Raw genomic sequence first — 23,259 nt, forward strand, 5'->3', positions numbered from 1 at the left:
GATTGCAGTCTAATACTTCTTAGCTGCTTCCTAATACATTCTAGCCGCAACAAATACGCTTAAATACCTGATGCTTAGTTCAAGAACAGAGAATGCAAGAAAATACGTACAGCAGAATGAAAGCCTTGAAGATTAGGGGTGAGTACTGGATAGCGTACTCCAGGATACTGCTCTATTCCTCTCATTACTTCCGTGTGATCCGCCATCTTAAAGAGAAATGTAGCTTTAATTCCTTAAATCCACATGAATGCTGTAGAATACCTACCTGATGGTTTTTAACATGCAATGAGGGTGCACACAATGAAATATTTTATTTTTATTGTATATACACAAACACAAGTGGAAAACAACAGACACACATCCTTCTTTGTCTTTAGCCATGCTTTAAAAGACATCTCTCTGTGAAGACAGCCAAGAAGGGAAAAGAAAAAGGAACTGCTGATCACAGTGGAAAGAAGCCATACATTTAATACAGTTACTTTCAACAAGGAGACGGATGCAAATGGAGAATCAGTAGTTTGTGAGAAAAATTGCAAGCCTCTTCCCCATGACTTGGCTGCAATCCTATACACACTTTCCTGGGAGTAAGTTCCACTGTGCTGCTTCTGAGTAGGCATCCATAGGGTAATATAAACAGATGGCACCTCCCCCCCCAGGACAAGGAGTCAAGTGCTCTAGATGTCCCTCTCCTTCTCCTCTCTCCTCCCCAGACCTCAAGCAGATAGATTCTCTGTTCTAACAAAAGCCATGTTCACAGTTGTCTCTTCTACATGTCAGAAGAAAAACAAGCAGCTGCTTTTTACTACCAAAAACAAGGAGAAGAGGACCTGCAGTGAAGAAAGTCTCCCCAAGAAGACAATATAGGATACCATCTCATCTACTAAACTCATTGATATCAAGAACCACATGAATTTTGCGACCACATGTTCAGCATTCCACATGGAAGGCTCCAAACTCATCGATAAGAGGGGACAATTGGGAAAGAGATACTTGGATACTCTGGCATAGAAACCACAGGATAACAAAAACATGGGAATTGTTTCCTAACATGCTCTGTTTCCATGGAAAATGCCCTTTACCAAGCTGGTTTTGCAAATGTGGTCAGGGCCTAAGATGAAATAATCGGTACAGCGTATGGACATACGTGCAAGAGAAGAAGGAGTTAACTGAGAATGCCAAGTTGAGCAGCACCAGAGGTCAAGGAGAGGCAGCTTGCCAGGAATCACTACATAGCAGTAAGGTGGGGGACAGAAAGATGCAGCACACATTACAAGAGAAAATGGAACTTACAAGAAAGGGAAAGTTCAAAGGGGAGAAAATAAAAGAAGGAAGTTGAAGAAAAAGTAATTTTTTTAAAAAATTCTGACATGAAAGGATCACATGGTAATATGGTGGATCGCCACCTGCTGGCAGTAGCCATTTGGGACAGCACACTGAGTTTCGGTGGCACAGGGTGCCCATAAGTTTTGCCCATGTGTTCACTCATTAGCCAACAGGTCCACCACTTTTGCCCATGTGTTCACTCATTAGCCAACAGGTCCACCACTGATATGGTATTCTCCCTTAGACAACTGCAGGAGAAATGCAGGGAACAGCGACAGCCACTCTTTATAGCCTTCATAGATCTCACGAAGGCCTTTGACCTGGTCAGCAGGGATGGCCTCTTCAAGATTCTCCCCAAGATTGGATGTCCACCCAGGCTCCTCAGCATCATCAGATCTTTCCACAAGGACATGAAGGGCACTGTTGTCTTCGATGGCTCCACATCAGAACCCTTTGACATCCAAAGCGGCGTGAGGCAGGGCTGTGTTCTTGCACCAACCTTGTTTGGGATTTTCTTCGCTGTCCTGCTGAAGCATGCCTTTGGAACCGCAACAGAAGGCATCTATCTCCGGACCAGATCAGACGGAAAGCTCTTCAACCTCTCCAGACTGAGAGCAAAGTCCAAAGTCCAGCTGAAATGTCTGCGTGACTTCCTCTTTGCTGACGATGCAGCTTTCACTACCCACTCTGCCAAAGATCTCCAGCAGCTCATGGATCGTTTTAGCAAGGCCTGCCAAGTTTTTGGACTGACGATCAGCCTGAAGAAAACACGGGTCATGGTTCAGGATGTGGACTCACATCCCTACATTACAATCTCTGCGCACGAACTGGAGGTTGTCCATGACTTTGTGTACCTTGGCCCAACAATCTCTGACACTCTTTCTCTCAATACCGAACTAAACAAACGCATCGGTAAAGCAGCTACCACGTTTTCCAGACTTGTCATGGATATGTACAGTTCAGGCCTAGTAGCATTGCAAGCTAAAACAGTAACACAAGAAGTGGCTTGCATTTCCTAGCTGCTAGGATTTACAAATCAATGGAAGGTGATTATGTAGCACCTAGGCAACCAGAAAGATGCCCATCAAGGATGGAATGCAGCTGCAGATCTGAGGGGGAGGGAAGAGGAGAGGGCGAGCTTCCAGCCCCACTTCTGGAGGACAGGGTCTTTGTTCCTTGTCTCTTGGTGAGAGAGGTGGTGGATGCACATCCTGCGCGGTCAGGACCATGTGGCCATAGGTAACTGGCCTGAGGATCTACAAAAGAAGCTGACCCAGGTGAGGGTTAGGAAATAATAGAGTTAGCCAGTTAGCTTTGTTGTTTTATGCTGTTATGTTTCCTAGAAGTTTTATGCCTCTAGCATTTGCTGCCTTTTGTAACTTTTTGTAACCCTATGTATTTAATAAAGTAGAAAATCTTTTTACCATGTCGTACACTTGCGTCTCACTCCCAGGGTTTTGGGTGCTCAGAGTTGTTGGTTCTGAACCCTAGAGCCCTCAAAGATCCCTGTTCAGTAGTACTGCCACCACCCTGTAAGAGCCAGTGCCTCAGTCCAGGGAAACCAAGACCCTTTAGGCTTAACTGTATCCCTTGTAGGCACTGAGCACTTTTTTTACTTAAAGTCTCAGTCCTCAAGTTACTAGTCCACAATGAGGATTTTTGGTAGCTTGCTGAACGGCTAGGCAGGATTCTGAACCTTTGTCCCCAACAGACAATGAACCAACATGGTAAAAAGATTTTTTTTCTCATGTCGTGAGAATGGATGATGGCCAGATCCCAAAGGATCTCCTCTATGGAGAACTCGTGCAAGGAAAGCGCCCTACAGATAGACCACAGCTGTGATACAAGGACATCTGCAAGAGGGATCTGAAGGCCTTAGGAGTGGACCTCAACAAGTGGGAAACCCTGGCCTCTGAGCGGCCCGCTTGGAGGCAGGCTGTGCAGCATGGCCTTTCCCAGTTTGAAGAGACACTTTGCCAGCAGTCTGAGGCAAAGAAGGAAGGCCCATAGCCAGGGAGACAGACCAGGGACAGACTGCACTTGCTCCCGTTGTGGAAGGGATTGTCACTCCCGAATTGGCCTTTTCAGCCACACTAGATGATGTTCCAAAACCACCTTTCAGAGCGCGATACCATAGTCTCTAGAGACTGAAGGTTGCCAACAATAATATAACAATATCACTCATTAATTTCAATGGTGCTTAGTCAAGGTTCACTTTCTTGTAATACAGCCCATTGGACTGTATATGAACCATGAGGAGACTAAAATAGCTTCCAGTGCTATTCCACAAACACCTGCACAAAAGTTTTAGGTGCTTCTATAATAGAATGCTCTAGTCCACATGCTCCTCTTTGCACGAGAAGCTCTTCTGAAAGTAGTACTCAGTGGCTTGTATCCTAAAAAGCACAAGCGGAAAAAAAATTGTGGAAGCAAACTTCTCTGCGGCCTCCCCACCACAGTAGCCCTCTACGCCACTGAAAATCCATTCTGAGGGTGGACTGGGAACCCCTGCAAAAGACTGCACAGGGCACAGAGGGCTACAGAACTAAGGGGAGAATGGTGGAAAATGACCCCTCCTTGAATGAATGAAATTGTCTTTCACTCATGGAAGAGAAACTTAGGACAGAAGTTACTGGGTTCAGTTAATTTTTCCTCATGTACTGTTTTATCATGAGATATGAAACAACTCTTCCATGATTGGAAGGCACGTTCTGTATGCAAAAGGGGGAACTTTGGATTCAGTCAATTAATTATTTTTCATTGCAACCTCTCACTATATTTAAAGACAGAAAGGGACTCCAAGTTATTTTTCATTACAGGTTCAGACTGATTTATCTGCAGATTCGGGAGCCACAGTTTTATCCAACTGCAGGTTCCAAACCCATGGGTTCAGTTGGACCTGGTACCTCTAAATGCGACCAGAGCTGTGCTTCGGTCAAGTCTGGAGGAGCCTTGTGAGGACTAGGGATCACAACCCCAGCCCTCAGAAGGCCTTCTGCTCTGGTCGTGTTCAAAGGATTACAGGGTACCTGACCCACAGATTTCATTATCCATGGATTTCAGCATCCAAAGGGGTTCTGGGAATAGAAGCCCCGGGAATGCTGAGACATGACTGTACTTCTTTTAAAAACAAAAGCAAATTGTTAATGAGACCATCTAATGAATAATACTGAAATGTATTTTCAGAACATTTTTGAATTATTGAATGTCATATTAATTTTATTAGTATTAAAATTATTAGATGCCATGGGGAGGGGGATTGCTCCGCATATTGAAAAGGCAGGATTAAAAATGATATAAATACACAAACACACAGTCACAAAACTTGACACTGTCTGGTGGGCTATACAGTTCCCAAAACTTTAATTCCATAATCAACCATGGAATGACATCCATAACTTCTGGGCTAAGGGAAACCTTTGAAAACAAATACTTAATGTAATGCTAAATCAATGTGACAAAAAGCCTATGCCTGCTATTAATGGTTACAGCATAACTGAAAATACAGGGACTAAAGAGACTAAATGGAAAGTGCAATTCAAGCTCTACAAAACTTAATCATTGCAATGTTTACATAATGTATTTGTCCCTGTGATATTTTTCTAGTAAGCAGATTCTGACTTTAACATGTACTTTAACATTTATGCAATTAACTTTCAAAGTGCAATAAGATACTTTAGCAATAAGCATTTCAATGGCAGCTGTTTATCATTCTTGGCGATTCAGGTTATAGGTGTGGGATCCTGTTTTGTATGGCACTTTCTGCTACTGCAGACCTTTTCACTTCTTCTGGCTGTTTTGAGTTAGAAAATTGCTGCCAAACAAAACCTTAGCAAGGAAATGGTAAAAGGGTTTAAAAATACTTTTAAAAAAAAAGAAAAGAAAGAAAAAAATGAATGCGTGATGGAAACATAACTAGCAGCTTTATTCCCATGACCTAAGAAAATAAAGAACGAAATACTAAGATGACATAAGCAAGGCTGCACTCCATCTCCAGGTGACACGGCCTCAGCATATAAACAGAATTTAATCTAAACATCAACCAAGCCACTCAAACAAAACATTCAGACTTGAAATGAGAAGAAAAAGGGATTGTTCCTTTTTGCCTCTTATATCTGACAAGCCTAGGCCAAATTTGCTACCCAAAAGGACTCACAGGAAAAGGAAGGAATTAAAAACACATTTTTAACCAAATCGGAAAATAAAATAAAAAGAGCGGGATATGGTTGCTTTACTAGAAGGGGCAGCTTTGTCCTTCAGTGCTATAACTATCAAATAATAATATTACAGTGCAGGATAAACTAGAATAAGTTTTCAGACTGGGCTTTTGAGAGAGCTTGGAAAGCAATAGATACCATATGCCCACCACTGTGACAGGGCTTTCCTTCTTTCCAAACAGACTCCCTTAATGGGGAAAGAGAGATTTCCTCTGCAGTAGGTTCACTGTGCTGGTCACTCCATGAAGCAATGCCCCATGTCCATTTCAGGACCAGTTCACATGATCCCAGAGAGTCAGGGACTACCTGAAAATTCTACATTTGCCTGTGTCTTCTTGCTCGTAGCCAGTTTGTCAAGCACTAATGTAGGCTGTCACCCTGAGTGCCACTGCAAACACTGTTGCACTGGCAGGCAAAAAACAAACAAACCACCTTTCAATAAAGTGAACCTTTTCCTTAATGATTGTCAAAGGTTTGTGTTTGTTTTTATGAGCACATTCTATATAATCATTCCTAAAATTGCTTTGTGAGTTTAACAAATTGTTTGAATGTAATATCTGAAATGGATATCAGTTGATTAAAAGATGCCTTGATTGATTACCCCGAGGAAAGCCCAAGATGTTATCATTCATTTAAAAGATTTATGGCACAATCCTAAGTAGTGCACGCACTGGCACATCATGCACTGCACTGGTGCTAGCCGTCGCAAAAGTACCAAAAAGCACTTCACAACAGCATAGCAGCCAGCAGCAGACCCAAAGCACACTGGATGCGGTAAGTTCTGAGGGGGTAGGGGAAGGGTGGGGAGACTAGGAGAGTAGTGGGTGGGGGAGGAGTGGGGGTGGGCAAATTGGCCCTAGGAGAGGGCAGGATTGGCAGCAGCCATGCACACCGTATCAAAAGCTACTGGTTCTGCAATCTGGCTGCAAAGGTCTAAAGCCACAGATTTCAGCAGAGCACAGTTAGCTTTGGTGGTCTGTGAATCTAATTAAAAGGAGACTCAACCATTTCACTCCAAAATGTAAACTACAGTAGCTTTACATACCCACTTGAATGGAGAAACCACTTTTATGTGTCTTTTTAATCACCTACACAGCCTGAATTGTAGCGCCTCGATTAAAGGTTTAGCCGATTAACTGCATCAATTAAGAGATTAAAACTCACAATCCTAAATTTAAACTACCATCTTCACTACCTTCCCATATAAATCCAAATCCATTCCAGGGCCCTGGCCCTTTATCATTAATGCACTTAACAGACACAGACCCACCAGGCTCAAAGACTATCTTTTTCTTGGCAGCCTTGTGATAAAAGCAACATTTAGACTATAGATTAATCTCATGAGAGGTGAAGACAGGAAGCTAACAAAGGATTTCTCTGTGGCATGAATACTTATATTAGCATCTTCATTGTACGATACCAGTAATATTTCTGTTTCACACAATTAACATTATTGATATTAAAAGAATTGCCAAGTCTCGTTCAGTTTAGGAAATGGTCTAAAATAAACAAAGATTATTGGTATATTGAGGATCACTTTGTGAGATGGGCCATTAAGCAAGAGACAGATGGATTTCATATACACAAAAGCTGATGTCTTTTGCATTTCCGTTACGTGAATGTTTAGCATAAGATTTCATTCCAACTCATTGGGCCATCTCACAAAAGCAAAAGCTGAGTCCTATTCTTTTATGGTTACACTTCTCGTCTAGACAGGCTAGTAGACAGTGCTGGGGGAGAGGTAGCGGCTGTGGTGCATGTCGGCACCAACGACGTGGGCAAGTGTAGCTGGGAGGTCCTGGAGGCCAAATTTAGGCTTTTAGGCAGGAAGCTGAAAGCCAGGACCTCAAAGGTAGCGTTCTCTGAAGTGCTACCTGTTCCACGCGCAGGGCCAGCTAGGCAGGCGGAGATCAGGGGTCTCAATGCGTGGATGAGACGGTGGTGTAGGGAGGAGGGGTTTAGATTCGTTAGGCACTGGGGAACGTTTTGGGACAAGCGGGGCCTGTACAAGAGGGACGGGCTCCATTTGAACCAGAATGGAACCAGACTGCTGGCGCATAACATTAAAAAGGTGGCAGAGCAGCTTTTAAACTGATCCCTGGAGGAAGGCCGACAGGAGCCGAGGGGCATCCGGCTCGGGACTCCTCATCCCTATGGGATGAGGATGGGGAGGTTAGAGAACAACAAGACAAAGGCAGGGTAGGAGAAGAAATTGGGAAAGGTAGGGAGATGGGATGTGATAGACAGTTTGGCACAATGAGAGGATGCGGGGACAAAGGAGCGAATAAGCAGCCCATCCTGGGGCATTCCGTGTATAAATGCTTTTATGCGAATGCCCGAAGTCTACGAGCAAAGGTGGGAGAACTGGAATGTCTGGTGACAAGGGAAAATATTGACATAGTGGGCATAACGGAAACCTGGTGGAATGCGGAGAATCAGTGGGATACCGCAATCCCGGGCTATAAACTCTACAGGAGGGACAGGCAGGGGCGTGTTGGAGGTGGGGTGGCCCTTTATGTTAAGGAAGGGATAGAATCCAGCAAAGTAGAGATTGAAGGTGGGTCCGACTCTACCGTAGAATCTCTGTGGGTTAAATTACCAGGCTTGAGCAGCGATGTAATACTGGGGGTGTGCTATCGTCCTCCAGACCAGAAATCTGATGGGGACCTTGAAATGAGGAAACAGATCAGGGAGGTGACAAGGAAGGACAGGGTTGTAATCATGGGGGACTTCAATTATCCTCATATTGACTGGGTCAATTTGTGTTCTGGTCACGATAAGGAAACCGGATTTCTTGATGTGCTAAATGACTGTGGCTTAGATCAGCTAGTCACGGAGCCCACCAGAGGACAGGTGACTCTGGATTTAATTTTGTGCGGTACGCAGGACCTGGTTAGAGATGTAAACGTTACTGAGCCATTGGGGAACAGTGATCATGCTGCGATCCGTTTTGACGTGCACGTTGGGGGAAGAATACCAGGCAAATCTCTAACAAAAACCCTTGACTTCCGACGGGCGGACTTCCCTCAAATGAGGAGGCTGGTTAGAAGGAGGTTGAAAGGGAGGGTAAAAAGAGTCCAGTCTCTCCAGAGTGCATGGAGGCTGCTTAAAACAACAGTAATAGAGGCCCAGCAGAGGTGTATACCGCAAAGAAAGAAGGGTTCCACTAAATCCAGGAGAGTGCCCGCATGGCTAACCAGCCAAGTTAGAGAGGCTGTGAAGGGCAAGGAAGCTTCCTTCCGTAAATGGAAGTCTTGCCCTAATGAAGAGAATAAAAAGGAACATAAACTGTGGCAAAAGAAATGTAAGAAGGTGATAGGGGAGGCCAAGCGAGACTATGAGGAACGCATGGCCAGCAACATTAAGGGGAATAATAAAAGCTTCTTCAAATATGTTAGAAGCAGGAAACCCGCCAGAGAAGCGGTTGGCCCTCTGGATGGTGAGGGAGGGAAAGGGGAGATAAAAGGAGACTTAGAGATGGCAGAGAAATTAAATGAGTTCTTTGCATCTGTCTTCACGGCAGAAGACCTCGGGCAGATACCGCTGCCCGAACGGCCCCTCCTAACCGAGGAGTTAAGTCAGATAGAGGTTAAAAGAGAAGATGTTTCAGACCTGATTGATAAATTAAAGATCAATAAGTCACCGGGCCCTGATGGCATCCACCCAAGGGTTATTAAGGAATTGAAGAATGAAGTTGCAGATCTCTTGACTAAGGTATGCAACTTGTCCCTCAAAACGGCCACGGTGCCAGAAGATTGGAGGATAGCAAATGTCACGCCTATTTTTAAAAAGGGAAAGAGGGGGGACCCGGGAAACTATAGGCCGGTCAGCCTAACATCTATACCGGGTAAGATGGTGGAATGCCTCATCAAAGATAGGATCTCAAAACACATAGACGAACAGGCCTTGCTGAGGGAGAGTCAGCATGGCTTCTGTAAGGGTAAGTCTTGCCTCACAAACCTTATAGAATTCTTTGAAAAGGTCAACAGGCATGTGGATGCGGGAGAACCCGTGGACATTATATATCTGGACTTTCAGAAGGCGTTTGACACGGTCCCTCACCAAAGGCTACTGAAAAAACTCCACAGTCAGGGAATTAGAGGACAGGTCCTCTCGTGGATTGAGAACTGGTTGGAGGCCAGGAAGCAGAGAGTGGGTGTCAATGGGCAATTTTCACAATGGAGAGAGGTGAAAAGCGGTGTGCCCCAAGGATCTGTCCTGGGACCGGTGCTTTTCAACCTCTTCATAAATGACCTGGAGACAGGGTTGAGCAGTGAAGTGGCTAAGTTTGCAGATGACACCAAACTTTTCCGAGTGGTAAAGACCAGAAGTGATTGTGAGGAGCTCCAGAAGGATCTCTCCAGACTGGCAGAATGGGCAGCAAAATGGCAGATGCGCTTCAGTGTCAGTAAGTGTAAAGTCATGCACATTGGGGCAAAAAATCAAAACTTTAGATATAGGCTGATGGGTTCTGAGCTGTCTGTGACAGATCAGGAGAGAGATCTTGGGGTGGTGGTGGACAGGTCGATGAAAGTGTCGACCCAATGTGCGGCGGCAGTGAAGAAGGCCAATTCTATGCTTGGGATCATTAGGAAGGGTATTGAGATCAAAACGGTTAGTATTATAATGCCGTTGTACAAATCTATGGTAAGGCCACACCTGGAGTATTGTGTCCAGTTCTGGTCGCCGCATCTCAAAAAAGACATAGTGGAAATGGAAAAGGTGCAAAAGAGAGCGACTAAGATGATTACGGGGCTGGGGCACCTTCCTTATGAGGAAAGGCTACGGCGTTTGGGCCTCTTCAGCCTAGAAAAGAGACGCTTGAGGGGGGACATGATTGAGACATACAAAATTATGCAGGGGATGGACAGAGTGGATAGGGAGATGCTCTTTACACTCTCACATAATACCAGAACCAGGGGACATCCACTAAAATTGAGTGTTGGGCGGCTTAGGACAGACAAAAGAAAATATTTCTTTACTCAGCGCGTGGTCGGTCTGTGGAACTCCTTGCCACAGGATGTGGTGCTGGCGTCTAGCCTAGACGCCTTTAAAAGGGGATTGGACGAGTTTCTGGAGGAAAAATCCATTATGGGGTACAAGCCATGATGTGTATGCGCAACCTCCTGATTTTAGGAATGGGTTAAGTCAGAATGCCAGATGTAGGGGAGAGCACCAGGATGAGGTCTCTTGTTATCTGGTGTGCTCCCTGGGGCATTTGGTGGGCCGCTGTGAGATACAGGAAGCTGGACTAGATGGGCCTATGGCCTGATCCAGTGGGGCTGTTCTTATGTTCTTATGATCTTATACAATTTTATAATTTAAGATCTAGGAGTAAATGAAGGCTAGATTGCTATTCAGAAAGCACTAATGATTGGGTCTTGCTCAGAGGATTCACACTCTGAATTAGAAGGACAATGAAAGGATAGGGGTATGTGGTTGGAAAGATAATGGATTAATAAGTAGTGGAAATAAACTGATTTGATGACTAAGAAAAAAACACATTTGTTCTATGGAAAATATTGATTGCAAGAAAATGGGAACCTTGTGATTCAGTCTGATTAGCTTTGGAACCACCATTTATGTCACTTACCTGAGGTACCCACTTTGAAGACACAAAGCTAGTCACTTCTATGACAGGCAAGCCTGCTTTGGAAAGTTGGTTTATTAAACCAATTTTGACATCTGTAGGGACTATTGCCTGTGAATAGAAAAAAAAAAATATTTTCTGTACAACATGTGCCATGTGTTAAGAACATTTGGGATCAAAAAAGATATTTATAACCCTGTAAAATAAGATAAAAAGTCACCAGTGATATTTTAAGATACTATAAAACTTCTGGCCTGATACGACTTTCCTAGTAAAAGAAAAACTGAGACACACACAGAGACGAAATAGTCCTGCAGCTAGTTATGAGTATCATACACAATTCTTGTCTTTTCCTAGAAATCTGCAAAAGCTGTTCAATGCAAATGATGCTCAAAAATGTCATCAAGTGCACAGTTAGTGATGCTTAGTGGATTTAAAGGATTTTTTTTCTGACATAATTTGTACAGCTTCATCAACGTTCGTGGAACTTCACAGACTAAGAAAAGCAAGTGGAATAAAAACAGGGTTAACCTTGAAGAACTTACAATCTACATGTGGGCATAAGGAAGTGAGTAAATACAGGGAGGAAAGAAAAGGCAAGGGAAACAAGTCAGCAGAGAGAAGGGGAAAAATGGGAGAATCAAGAGTAACAAATAAAAAAAGAGTCAGGAAGCTGATGCTCTTTCAAACCACTTGAAAGCCTGCTCATCTCTTTAATTGGTCCAAATAATTACCTTGCTTCAACTTTTGGATTTTTTTTGTAATGAACCAAAGCAGTTACCTGAAATTATTCTATGTTACACACACAGCTGATAATATCTCTAGACACTCTCTCTGCTGCCGTTTGCCTGAATGGTAAAGAACCTCATTTAAAAAATATCAACCTGTATCCCAAGAACTGCAAACACGGCTCTATTCACAGAATGGGTCTTTCACACTCCTTCACTCTGCATTCCTAAAAAGCAGTTCCTGGAGATTCAACACTGTTTTATAGGTACATTCCATGTGATACAAGAGACAGGAATGATAGCAGGGAAATCAGCAAACATTTGGGAACCCATTCCTCTCTGGCTTATACAGGTCCATCCTTGTTATACACAGATTTTTTATACATGGATTTGATTCAAATGGCCACTGCAACTGAGAAGGAATGTGCTGATCCCTGGAAAAGGGGAAAAATACATCCCTTTAAAATCAGTTTTAAAAAAACTGCTTTTCTTACTGTTGTAGAGATACAGTCATGCAAGCAATTACAGGTATAACCTAATTATCCATGAATTTTTCACCCTTAGAAAAATCCATGGATTTTTCTATCTCATCACAATGAGAAGGGCCCTTTAAATTAAAGCAAAACACTCACCTCTTTAAAGCAAGAGAGAGCAACCTCTCTGAACTGACAATCCATTGATCTCTCTAAGTAAATAGCTTCACTCCTAGGCAAGCGACCCCTTCCTCCCTCCCCCCCTCCCAGCACATGAAAGATAATCACTTTGCTCTGGGTGAAGGGAGAGGTGCCTTTCTAAGTACCTGGAGAGAGACTGATTGATGGATTGTCTGCTTAATGACTCTGTCTTACATCACAAAGCTCAGCAAGGCTGTTTTTAAATCACCTAGCAAAAGGACATTGTTTTTTAAATGGATTTGCTTTAATGCAATTTTTGCTATCCAGCTGAGTTCTGGGAACAGAAACCTTGTGAATCAGACTCAACTTGTACAAGCAGGGATTCATGCCAATGACTGGATTCCAAAATTAATTAAGTATATAAACATTTTTGTGAAACCAAAGTTCAATCATGCATTCAAGAACTTTTAAGTTATGTTGATTTCACTTTACTGTTTTCTAAACTGCACTTAATACAGTACAGGTGGAGCCTATTTATCCGCGTTAGTTCTGTTCCGTGACTCGGCACGATTAACAAAAAACACATTGTGCTCAGTCCATAGAGTTAGAGTCCATAGAGCAAATAGGCTGCAGCCTGACACTTCCAGTTGGAAGGAAACTTAGGCAGCTGTTCTCAATTCCCTCACCTCCCCACTCAGCCCTCCTGTTGCCAGCTGTCCTGCTTCTTTCACAGTTGGAATGGTGAGCTTGCTTGGGAAACCTCTGTGTCCCAGGTGGCCTCCCAACAGCGCTGCAGGTTCTTCTCCTCGGCTGCTGCTCCTGCAACCCTCCCAACCACCATCATGGAAACTCCTCTGCCCAGGAGCATTCTGGGACTTGTAGTCTGGCTCTCTGCTCACTGTCACCTGTCTCTCCAAGGATTCCCATGAGCCTGCATCATCTGGGGGGGGGAATTCGGCAAACACTTCCTGGGTTTTTTAAAGCAATCCCCTCTCCTCCCCCTCCTGAGCCCTCTCCATTGCCAGCTGCCTGGCTTCTTTCATAGGTGGGATGCTGAACTTTTAAGAGTCCAGCCCTATGGGGGGCGGAGCTAACTCTCAACGAAGTTGCAGTGAACTTTGGGGGCTCCCGAAGAGACTGCGAAATAGATGTGTTTTCATGTTCCTAAACAACTAAGGCACGCTTCGGTGCCAGGAAGACGGTACGAAGAGCTGAGAGCTTGAACGGGGGGGGGGTCCTTAGAAACAGGCAATTTCAAGGATTTCTCTCTGTTTTGCTCTGTGCTGAATCATATCTATCCCGGGCGCCATCTTGGAGAAGCTCGGAAAGTTGAGAACCTGTCCTCCCACGGCCTAGATACAACAACATCGCAGCGAAAAAAAGCTATTAAGAGTAAGTGAACTTGGCTCGTTAAAAGTTTTACCGAGAACTGTAAGTAAGAAGTCTGGAGGAGGAGGAGATAATACAAGATTATTCATGCTGGCCATTAGCCACCCAGGGGGGGAATAGGTGAGTTGGTATTTCCCCTGCTGGAGTAAGTACAAGATTATTTTTTTCAATGGTATGTACCGAAGAGAAATAAATAAGTAATCTTCATCGAAGGAAATAAAGTCTACTTTCATTTTCCCAGCAAAAAGCCTTGATTTAAGTCTGGTTACGGCTACTTTCGGTTTCTCAGCAAGAGGCTTGAATTTTTTTTTTTGGTCATTTAAAGGCATACTAACCTAATTTGAGTGTGTTGATTTGACTGATTTTTTTTTGGATATTAAAATTGGAAAGTAACCCTGGATACAAAATTGGAAAGTAGCCCTGTAGGAAGTGGTTCCAGTTGGTGTTGATAAAAATGGCTTTTGAAAATTTAAAAGATGGTTGTGAAAGCCAGGCCTGGTTGATGGACTTTGTGATGGATTTTAGAAGAGAAATGGAGCAACAGGTCAGAGAACTGTCTGAACAAATTGGGCAAATAAGTTCCTCCCTTGTAAACTCGCAGGAACAGATTATAAACAATAGAGAAGAAAAAAGAATGGATCAGATGTCCAGCGAAGTTAAAGAAGTGGAGTATTTTGAGATGGGACACAAGGCGGAAGAAGCAATTGTCATAATAACTAAGAACCTTAAGGAAGAAAAAAGAGGAAATGTTCAGAGAGCAAGCTGTCTCAAGAAGAGGAAGAATTTATGGACTGAATTCAAGAATAAAAGAATGAAGAAGAAGAAAGAAAAATACAGGGGGGCCAAGAAATTCAATAGACTTAAGATGAAAAAGAAGAAAAAGAAGAAGTGGAAGAACCAGTTGGAAGACTAAGAGGGAACACCAATAAGATAGAGCACAAAGCAAGCAATAAGAAGGAGGTCAAAATGGTTGAATAATAAGTAGAATTTTTTTTTAAATCATATTAAATTAAAATAGATTTAAATGAAAATTTGAAATATAAATATTGCAGAAATTAAGTGGTATTAAGATAAATATTTTATTAATTATATTAAATTAAAGTGGATGAAAAGGGAATTTGGAATATAAGTATTGTGAATTGCCCTAATGAGTATTGCCCTAATGAGTATTGCCCTAATGAGGAGAATAAAAAGGAACATAAACTGTGGCAAAAGAAATGTAAGAAGGTGATATGGGAGGCCAAGCGAGACTATGAGGAACACATGGCCAGCAACATTAAGGGGAATAATAAAAGCTTCTTCAAATATGTTAGAAGCAGGAAACCCGCCAGAGAAGCAGTTGGCCCTCTGGATGGTGAGGGGGGGAAAGGGGAGATAAAAGGAGACTTAGAGATGGCAGAGAAATTAAATGAGTTCTTTGCATCTGTCTTCACAGCAGAAGACCTCGGGCAGATACCGCTGCCCGAACAGCCCCTCCTAATCGAGGAGTTAAGTCAGATAGAGGTTAAAAGAGAAGATGTTTCAGACCTCATTGATAAATTAAAGATCAATAAGTCACCGGGCCCTGATGGCATCCACCCAAGCGTTATTAAGGAATTGAAGAATGAAGTTGCAGATCTCTTGACTAAGGTATGCAACTTGTCCCTCAAAACGGCCACGGTGCCAGAAGATTGGAGGATAGCAAATGTCACGCCTATTTTTAAAAAGGGAAAGAGGGGGGACCCGGGAAACTATAGGCCGGTCAGCCTAACATCCATACCGGGTAAGATGGTGGAATGCCTCATCAAAGATAGGATCTCAAAACACATAGACGAACAGGCCTTGCTGAGGGAGAGTCAGCATGGCTTCTGTAAGGGTAAGTCTTGCCTCACGAATCTTATAGAATTCTTTGAAAAGGTCAACAGGCATGTGGATGCGGGAGAACCCGTGGACATTATATATCTGGACTTTCAGAAGGCGTTTGACACGGTCCCTCACCAAAGGCTACTGAAAAAACTCCAGTCAGGGAATTAGAGGACAGGTCCTCTCGTGGATTGAGAACTGGTTGGAGGCCAGGAAGCAGAGAGTGGGTGTCAATGGGCAATTTTCACAATGGAGAGAGGTGAAAAGTGGTGTGGCCCCAAAGATCTGTCCTGGGACCGGTGCTTTACAACCTCTTCATCAATGACCTGGAGACGGGTGAGCAGTGAGGTGGCTAAGTTTGCAGACGACACCAAACTTTTCCGAGTGGTAAAGACCAGAAGTGATTGTGAGAAGCTCCAGAAGGATCTCTCCAGACTGGCAGAATGGGCAGCAAAATGGCAGATGCGCTTCAATGTCAGTAAGTGTAAAGTCACGCACATTGGGGCAAAAAATCAAAACTTTAGATATAGGCTGATGGGTTCTGAGCTGTCTGTGACAGATCAGGAGAGAGATCTTGGGGTGGTGGTGGACAGGTCGATGAAAGTGTCGACCCAATGTGCGGCGGCAGTGAAGAAGGCCAATTCTATGCTTGGGATCATTAGGAAGGGTATTGAGAACAAAACGGCTAGTATTATAATGCCGTTGTACAAATCTATGGTAAGGCCACACCTGGAGTATTGTGTCCAGTTCTGGTTGCCGCATCTCAAAAAAGACAGTGGAAATGGAAAAGGTGCAAAAGAGAGCGACTAAGATGATTACGGGGCTGGGGCACCTTCCTTATGAGGAAAGGCTACGGCGTTTGGGCCTCTTCAGCCTAGAAAAGAGACGCTTGAGGGGGGACATGATTGAGACATACAAAATTATGCAGGGGATGGACAGAGTGGATAGGGAGATGCTCTTTACACTCTCACATAATACCAGAACCAGGGGACATCCACTTAAATTGAGTGTTGGGCGGGTTAGGACAGACAAAAGAAAATATTTCTTTACTCAGCGCGTGGTCGGTCTGTGGAACTCCTTGCCACAGGATGTGGTGCTGGCGTCTAGCCTAGACGCCTTTAAAAGGGGATTGGACGAGTTTCTGGAGGAAAAATCCATTATGGGGTACAAGCCATGATGTGTATGCGCAACCTCCTGATTTTAGGAATGTGTTAAGTCAGAATGCCAGATGCAAGGGAGGGCACCAGGATGAGGTCTCTTGTTATCTGGTGTGCTCCCTGGGGCATTTGGTGGGCCGCTGTGAGATACAGGAAGCTGGACTAGATGGGCCTATGGCCTGATCCAGTGGTGCTGTTCTTATGTTCTTATGTTCTTATGTGAAAATTAAAGTGGTAATCATATGAAATAAATTAGATGGAACTGTAAATTTGGAATATAAGTATTGTGTAAACTAAAGTGGTATTAAGATAAATAAAAGGGTTATTTTTTAAAAGAGAAGGTAAATAAAATAAATTATAGATGTTTATTTTGGAGAAAATATTAAACCTGTATTTTGGGTTAATAAATATGTGGTGGATAAGCGAAGTATAATATTATTGTAATTGGAGATATTTGTTTTTTAGATGTGATATTAGAAATTAAGAATTAGATAAGAGATTTTATTTTAGAGGTTAGTTTAGTGGTAAGAAGAGTCTATAAGCAAAAATTTGAATTTTTTTGATTGGATAGTTATGGAAAATGATATATAATATGTTAGAAGAGATTGAAGGGGGTAATACCATTGTAATCAGAGATTTCTTTTTTAGATGTGATATTAGAAATTAAGAATTAGGTAAGAAAGATTTTATTTTAGAGATTATTTTAGTGGTAAGAAGAGTAAAAGTAAAGTAAAATTTGAATATGATGGGATAGATAAGATTAGAGGAAAAATATGGAATGTTAAAGTATTAATCAGTTGGGTTAATGAATATGATAATTTTTGTATTGATTAGTAATTTCGTTTGGATTAATGTTTGTTGTAATCGATAGCCACCAGCCTTGTGTGTAACCTATGTAGTCCTAACCCTAAGTCTATCCAATTTTCCTTACCTATATCTGTAATAAATAAATAAAGCATTCTTAAAAAAAAAAAAAAAAAAGAGTCCAGCCCTATGCATTTCTACTCGGAAGTAAGCCCCATTACAGTCAATGTGGCTTACTCCCAGGAAAGTGTGGAGAGGATTGGGCTGTAAATAGCATGCTTTGCTTGGTGGGAAGGCTTTGTGATAGCCTGCAGCACTCCCTGGGTTCTTTAAAGCAATTCCCTCTTCTCTTTTAAAGCAATCCCCTCTGTTGCTAAGGCACCTGCCCCTGTGTGTGTGCGTGTGTGTGCGCGCGCGTGTGCATGCGTGCGCTTCACCTCCACTTCGCTGCATGTGTTCTGGCTATAGAGGTTCTTGCCTCCCCTTTCCCTCTTCAGCCTCGGCTGGCTCAGGGGCTCCAGAAATGTTACTGTTCCTTTGCAAGGGGAACCTCTTCCAGGGCTCCAGGGTTAATCCCTGCCTGGGCGAGGCGGAGCCTTTTTGCAGTGTTTTGGGCTGCCTGGGTGCTGGATCAAGAGGCCAGCACAGGGCAAAGGCGGCAAAGGTGTGTGTGACTTTCAGTTCCTCCCACCCCATTCACGTTGAGACAAATCCGAAGATAAAAAATCCGTGGATAAATAGGCTGCACCTGTATCTGCAACTTTTCATCAGTTTTTGGTATGGTGTATGAAACAAGTTGAACAGAAAGAGATATTGATTTTAAAAAAAGGAAACCTTACTATCTGAACCCTAAAAAGAAAACATGAGCAACTAAAGCCATTTTCAGGGGGTTTAACAGGGCATTTAAAATTCTAAACTCATAAAAGCTCTACCTCAGAGCACCACAACACTTGTTAAATTACCTTTTCATTCTGCAATCCATCTCTCGGACCAACCTCTACTATTTTGACAAATTCAGGAAATCCACTTGCGAACAACTCCTGAAACATGAAAGATTTGTTAGCACACAAAAGACCAAAGTTTAACCTGTGCTACGGTTCCTTCCAGGGACCAGTCCACAAAAGGAACAACAAAGAAAAGCATCAATATACACAGTGTGCCTTTCCCTCCACAGACAATAACAACAATTTGCACCTACAGAGTTAAGATTGAACAGGGATTCCAAAATAGATATCATTTTTGAAAATATTATTATTATTATTATTTTTTTTACCCCGCCTTTCTCTCCAAAGGGACTCAAGGCGGCTTACAAAACAAGGTTAAAACAAATTAAAAACATATTTTAAAAACAGATAAAAAACATAACATATCATAAAAACAACTCAGCATCCTTGTTGAAAAATTAAGGATTACTGTATTAAAGATTCTAGGATTAAGATTATAACCTCTCACACGCCAATGTCTATGCTACCAAGAATTACATTTGTTTTAGGCAATTTTTAAAATTATCTTTAGGACCATACGCTGAATACTTGAGATCAGGAATCAGTAACTGGCTACATCTATCTCCTTTTGGGTATCACCTGGCCCCAGTTACCAATCCAGAAGTGGAAGAATATTTGTTGGATTTATATCCCACCTTTCTCCCACACCAAAAGGGACTCAAGGTGGCTATGGAATATGGAAGATATTACTATAATAACTGGTTTTGGGACCCTGGCCCTCTCACAATGACCCTGCATCAAAACAGATTCCCAACAAAATCCTTAAACAGGCAAGAAAATTAGTTTGCTTGTTAATCAAAGAAAATGAGGTCAGTCATACAACAATGGTAGATTTAAGATTTTATTGACTAGGTTGCTGTTATAATTAAATAGTCATAAGAATATACCAAACCTAATATGGTTCTCTAACTTTAAAACAAATTATTCTGTATGCAAAGCCAGTAAACTAAATTCACAACATGGTCTGCCCTACACAGGGGATTATGAAACAGTTAGAGAGCAATAGCAGGCACAGAAGCAGAATCAAATGCAAAAGCCTCATTTTAATATCTGAAGCACCCCACGGGAAAAGCTCTAACTGCATGACTGGCCTCTCCATTCACAGCCATGATGTTCATTTCACTCAGTTGCAATGGAACAGTGAAACTGTCAATGAACCACAGAAAGATTTGTGCTTTTAGAAGTTGGGGCTTGCACAGACGCCAAGGTAAAAATCAAGAACTAATTTCTGGAGGAAAACACTCTGGCTACAATAGGGGTTCACAGTGAAACGTAAAACCCACATATTATCCAAGGTGCATCTCTTAAGAGCACATGGGCAGTGGAAGTAGAACCTTCCATTTTTGTCTCTAGAAACTGAAGGGAACTGACACAGCCCTGCGCTCTTCCATTTACCGCCCCAGGCATCACCTGCCACAAACTGCTGCACACATTAAATTAAGTCCCATGCAGTAACATCCTTCCACAATTGCGAGACTACAGTAAAAAAATATTTCAGTACATTTACTAGGTATTTATGTAAGCACTGTAAAAAGAAATGGGAAACAGATGCACAACATCTCTGATCACGTGCAACATCTGGAATGCAAACCCTTTTTGGACCAAGCTGAGCCCACACTTGCTGGGAGAACATAAACCTGTTCAAGTATACAGGCAAAACTTTCACATCTGCTGCATAACATCTTCCCTCCCCCCACCACACACCTTTTTATTATAAATGGAAGACCTCCTCACAAAGGGCATGCATTTGAGGTTTCCTATGATTATCAGATAATTGGTCCTACAAGACAAGTGCCACAATTGTGACAGGGCTACATCTGTGATAGAAACAAGAGGATCTAATGTGCGCTAAACATACCATGACTGAAATACAATGCACTCAAAATGTGCATTAAAACATTTATTGTCATAATGTTCTATATAATAATATGAGCCAAGTCTTATAAACTTGACTGATCACAGACTACATTGCACATACCTGACCCTCTGCCTGTGCGAATGATTTCAAAGGCTAATAATGAGATATATTATTGTATTATGAGCAATCTTTTGTGAAACATCTTGATTGATTGATTGATTGATTGGCATACAACATCTTAATATGACATTTCAGTTACCCACGTGTAGCTGGAAAATTTGACAATAGTTTGACAATAGTTTGACTGGCTTTTTCTCTCCTTCAGTTCTCTGTGAAAAACCTCTACCTCCTCTTATTTTTAAGGACATAAGAATAAACGAAAAGCCCCACTGGATCAGGCCAAAGGCCCATCTAGTTCAGCTTCCTGAATCTCACAGTGGCTCACCAGATGCCTCAGGGAGCACACAAGACAAGAGACCTGCATCCTGGTGCCCTCCCTTGCATCTGGCATTTGGAGGCAGCCTACTTCTAAAATCAGGCGGTTGCACATACCCATCATGACTTGTACCTCTGATGGATTTTTTCTCCAGAAGCTTGTCCAATCCCCTTTTAAAGGCATCTAAATTACCACATCCTGTGACAAGGAGCTCCACAAATTGTTGGCATCCTTCAGTCTCGGAAGACTATGGTATCGCACTCTGAATAGTGTTCTGGAACAGTGTCCTCTCCAGTGCGCGAACCCTGGGTAAAGTAGATATGGAGGATAGACTGTTACCCATGCAGCAAATCCCCCCTCTCCACGACGCTGAAATAGTCCAATGGAAAGGCAGAGGCCAATACGGTTGGTTCCAGCGACATCGCAGGAGTTGCCAGAATGTGACTGTGTTCAGCCACGAACTGCACAAGCTGGGTAAAGGAATATTTTCTTTTGTCTGTTCTAACTCTCACAAAAACTCAATTTTAGTGGATTTCCCAATTCTAGTGAGAGTGAAAAGAACATCCTTCTATCCAGCCTCTGTATAATTTCATATGTCAAAATCATGTTCCATCCCCCCTGAGGTGCTGTTTTAATAGACTGAAGAGCCCCAAATACTATAGCCTTTCTTCGTAAGGGAGGTGACCCAGCTCAATAATCATTTTGGTCCCTCTCTTCTGCACCTTTTCCATTTCCATGATATCCTTTTTGAATTGGGATGACCAGAACTGGACGCAATACTCCAGGTGTGGCCTTACCATTGATTTGTACAACAGCATAATAACATTAGCCATTTCATTCTCAATACCTTTTCTAATGATCCCCAACATGGAACTAGCCTTCTTCACTGCCGCCGCACATTGGGTCAATACTTCAACTGAGCTATCTACCAGTACCTCAAGATCTCTCTCCTAATTTATTTATTTATTTATTTATACAGATATTAATATACAGGTATTTATATACTGCCTTTCTTTGGTCGTCAGATTTCTCCTCAGACTTTAATCCAAGGCAGTTTACATAGACAGGCTGTTCTAAACCCCTGTAGGGATTTTTACAATTGAATAGTTCTAGTCTTTCATAGAATTCCTCGTTCCAGCTAGATTCCTTCCCGGCCTGGCATCTCTCTGGCCCTTTGCCTCCCAAGCTCCACTTGACGGCAACTCCTCTCTGCCACAGAGGGTCAGCTCATCAGTATATCAGTGTGTCGTCAGTTCTCGGGTACTTCCGGTTGGTTTCGAACTGGCAGCCTCAGATCTTCAGGCACACAAGGCAGCAGCTCTACCAACTGAGCCAGACCTCCTGCCCTCCTGCCCTGCCCTCCTAATCTGTCACAGACAGCTCAGAACCCATTAGCCTATATGTAAAGTTTTGATTCTTTGCCCCAATGTGCATGACTTTACATTTACTTACACTGAAATGCATTTGCCATTTTGCTGCCCATTCTCCCAGTTTAGAGAGATCCTTCTGGAGCTCTTCTCCCTGTCTAACCCTGTCTCCATTTAAGAACATGTTGAAAAACACTGGTCCCAGGACAGGTCCTTGAGGCACACTACTTTTCACGTCGGGAGGGACCATTTGGGCAGCGGTACCTGCCCAAGGTCTTCTGCTATGAAGACAGATGCAAATAACTCATTTAATTTCTCTGCCATCTCCAAGTCTCCTTTCATCTCCCATTTCCCTCCTCACCGCCCAGTGGGCCAACCACTTCTCTGGCAAGTTTACTGCTTCTAACATATTTGAAGAAGCTTTTATTATTCCCCTTAATGTTGCTGGCCATGTGTTCCTCATAGTCTCGCTTGGCCTCCAGTATCACCTTCTTACATTTCTTTTGCCACAGTTTATGTTCCTTTTTATTCTCCTCATTAGGGCAATACTTCCATTTATGGAGGGAAGCTTCCTTGCCCTTTACAGCCTCTCTAACTTGGCTCCCTTTGGGGAGAAGGGCAGGGTATAAATAAAGTTGTTGTTGTTGTTGTTGTTAAAAGGTGCAAAAGAGAGTGACTAAGATGATTATGGGGCTGGGGCACCTTCCTTACAAGGAAAGGCTACGTTTGGGCCTCTTCAGCCTAGAAAAGAGGTGCCTGAGGGGGGACATGATTGAGACATACAAAATTATGCAGGGGATGGACAGAGTGGATAGAGAGATGCTCTTTACACTCTCACATAACACCAGAACAGGGGACATCCACTAAAATTGAGTGTTGGGAGAGTTAGAGCAGACAAAAGAAAATATTTCTTTACTGATTTTAGAAATG

At 42.8% G+C, this 23,259-nt stretch overlaps 1 protein-coding gene across 4 annotated transcripts in view; it reads right to left on the minus strand.

Annotated features, from left to right (window-relative positions):
- HMGCLL1 (3-hydroxy-3-methylglutaryl-CoA lyase like 1) overlaps nt 1-23,259 on the minus strand; it is a 95,334-nt gene that overhangs the window by 49,717 nt on the left and 22,358 nt on the right. Inside the window, exons 2-5 of one of the 4 annotated variants that reach the window (XM_066640841.1) lie at nt 22,594-22,607; nt 18,627-18,704; nt 11,134-11,241; nt 111-206 (exon numbers count right to left, since the gene is read on the minus strand). In XM_066640841.1, the coding sequence (XP_066496938.1) occupies nt 111-206; nt 11,134-11,241; nt 18,627-18,704; nt 22,594-22,607 (296 nt within the window). The remainder of the gene's footprint in view (nt 1-110; nt 207-11,133; nt 11,242-18,626; nt 18,705-22,593; nt 22,608-23,259) is intronic. The other 3 variants (XM_066640849.1, XM_066640832.1, XM_066640856.1) reach the window with 3 other exon arrangements.

Source organism: Tiliqua scincoides, chromosome 1 (assembly GCF_035046505.1).
Source record: "Tiliqua scincoides isolate rTilSci1 chromosome 1, rTilSci1.hap2, whole genome shotgun sequence".
Classification (NCBI taxonomy): domain Eukaryota; kingdom Metazoa; phylum Chordata; class Lepidosauria; order Squamata; family Scincidae; genus Tiliqua; species Tiliqua scincoides.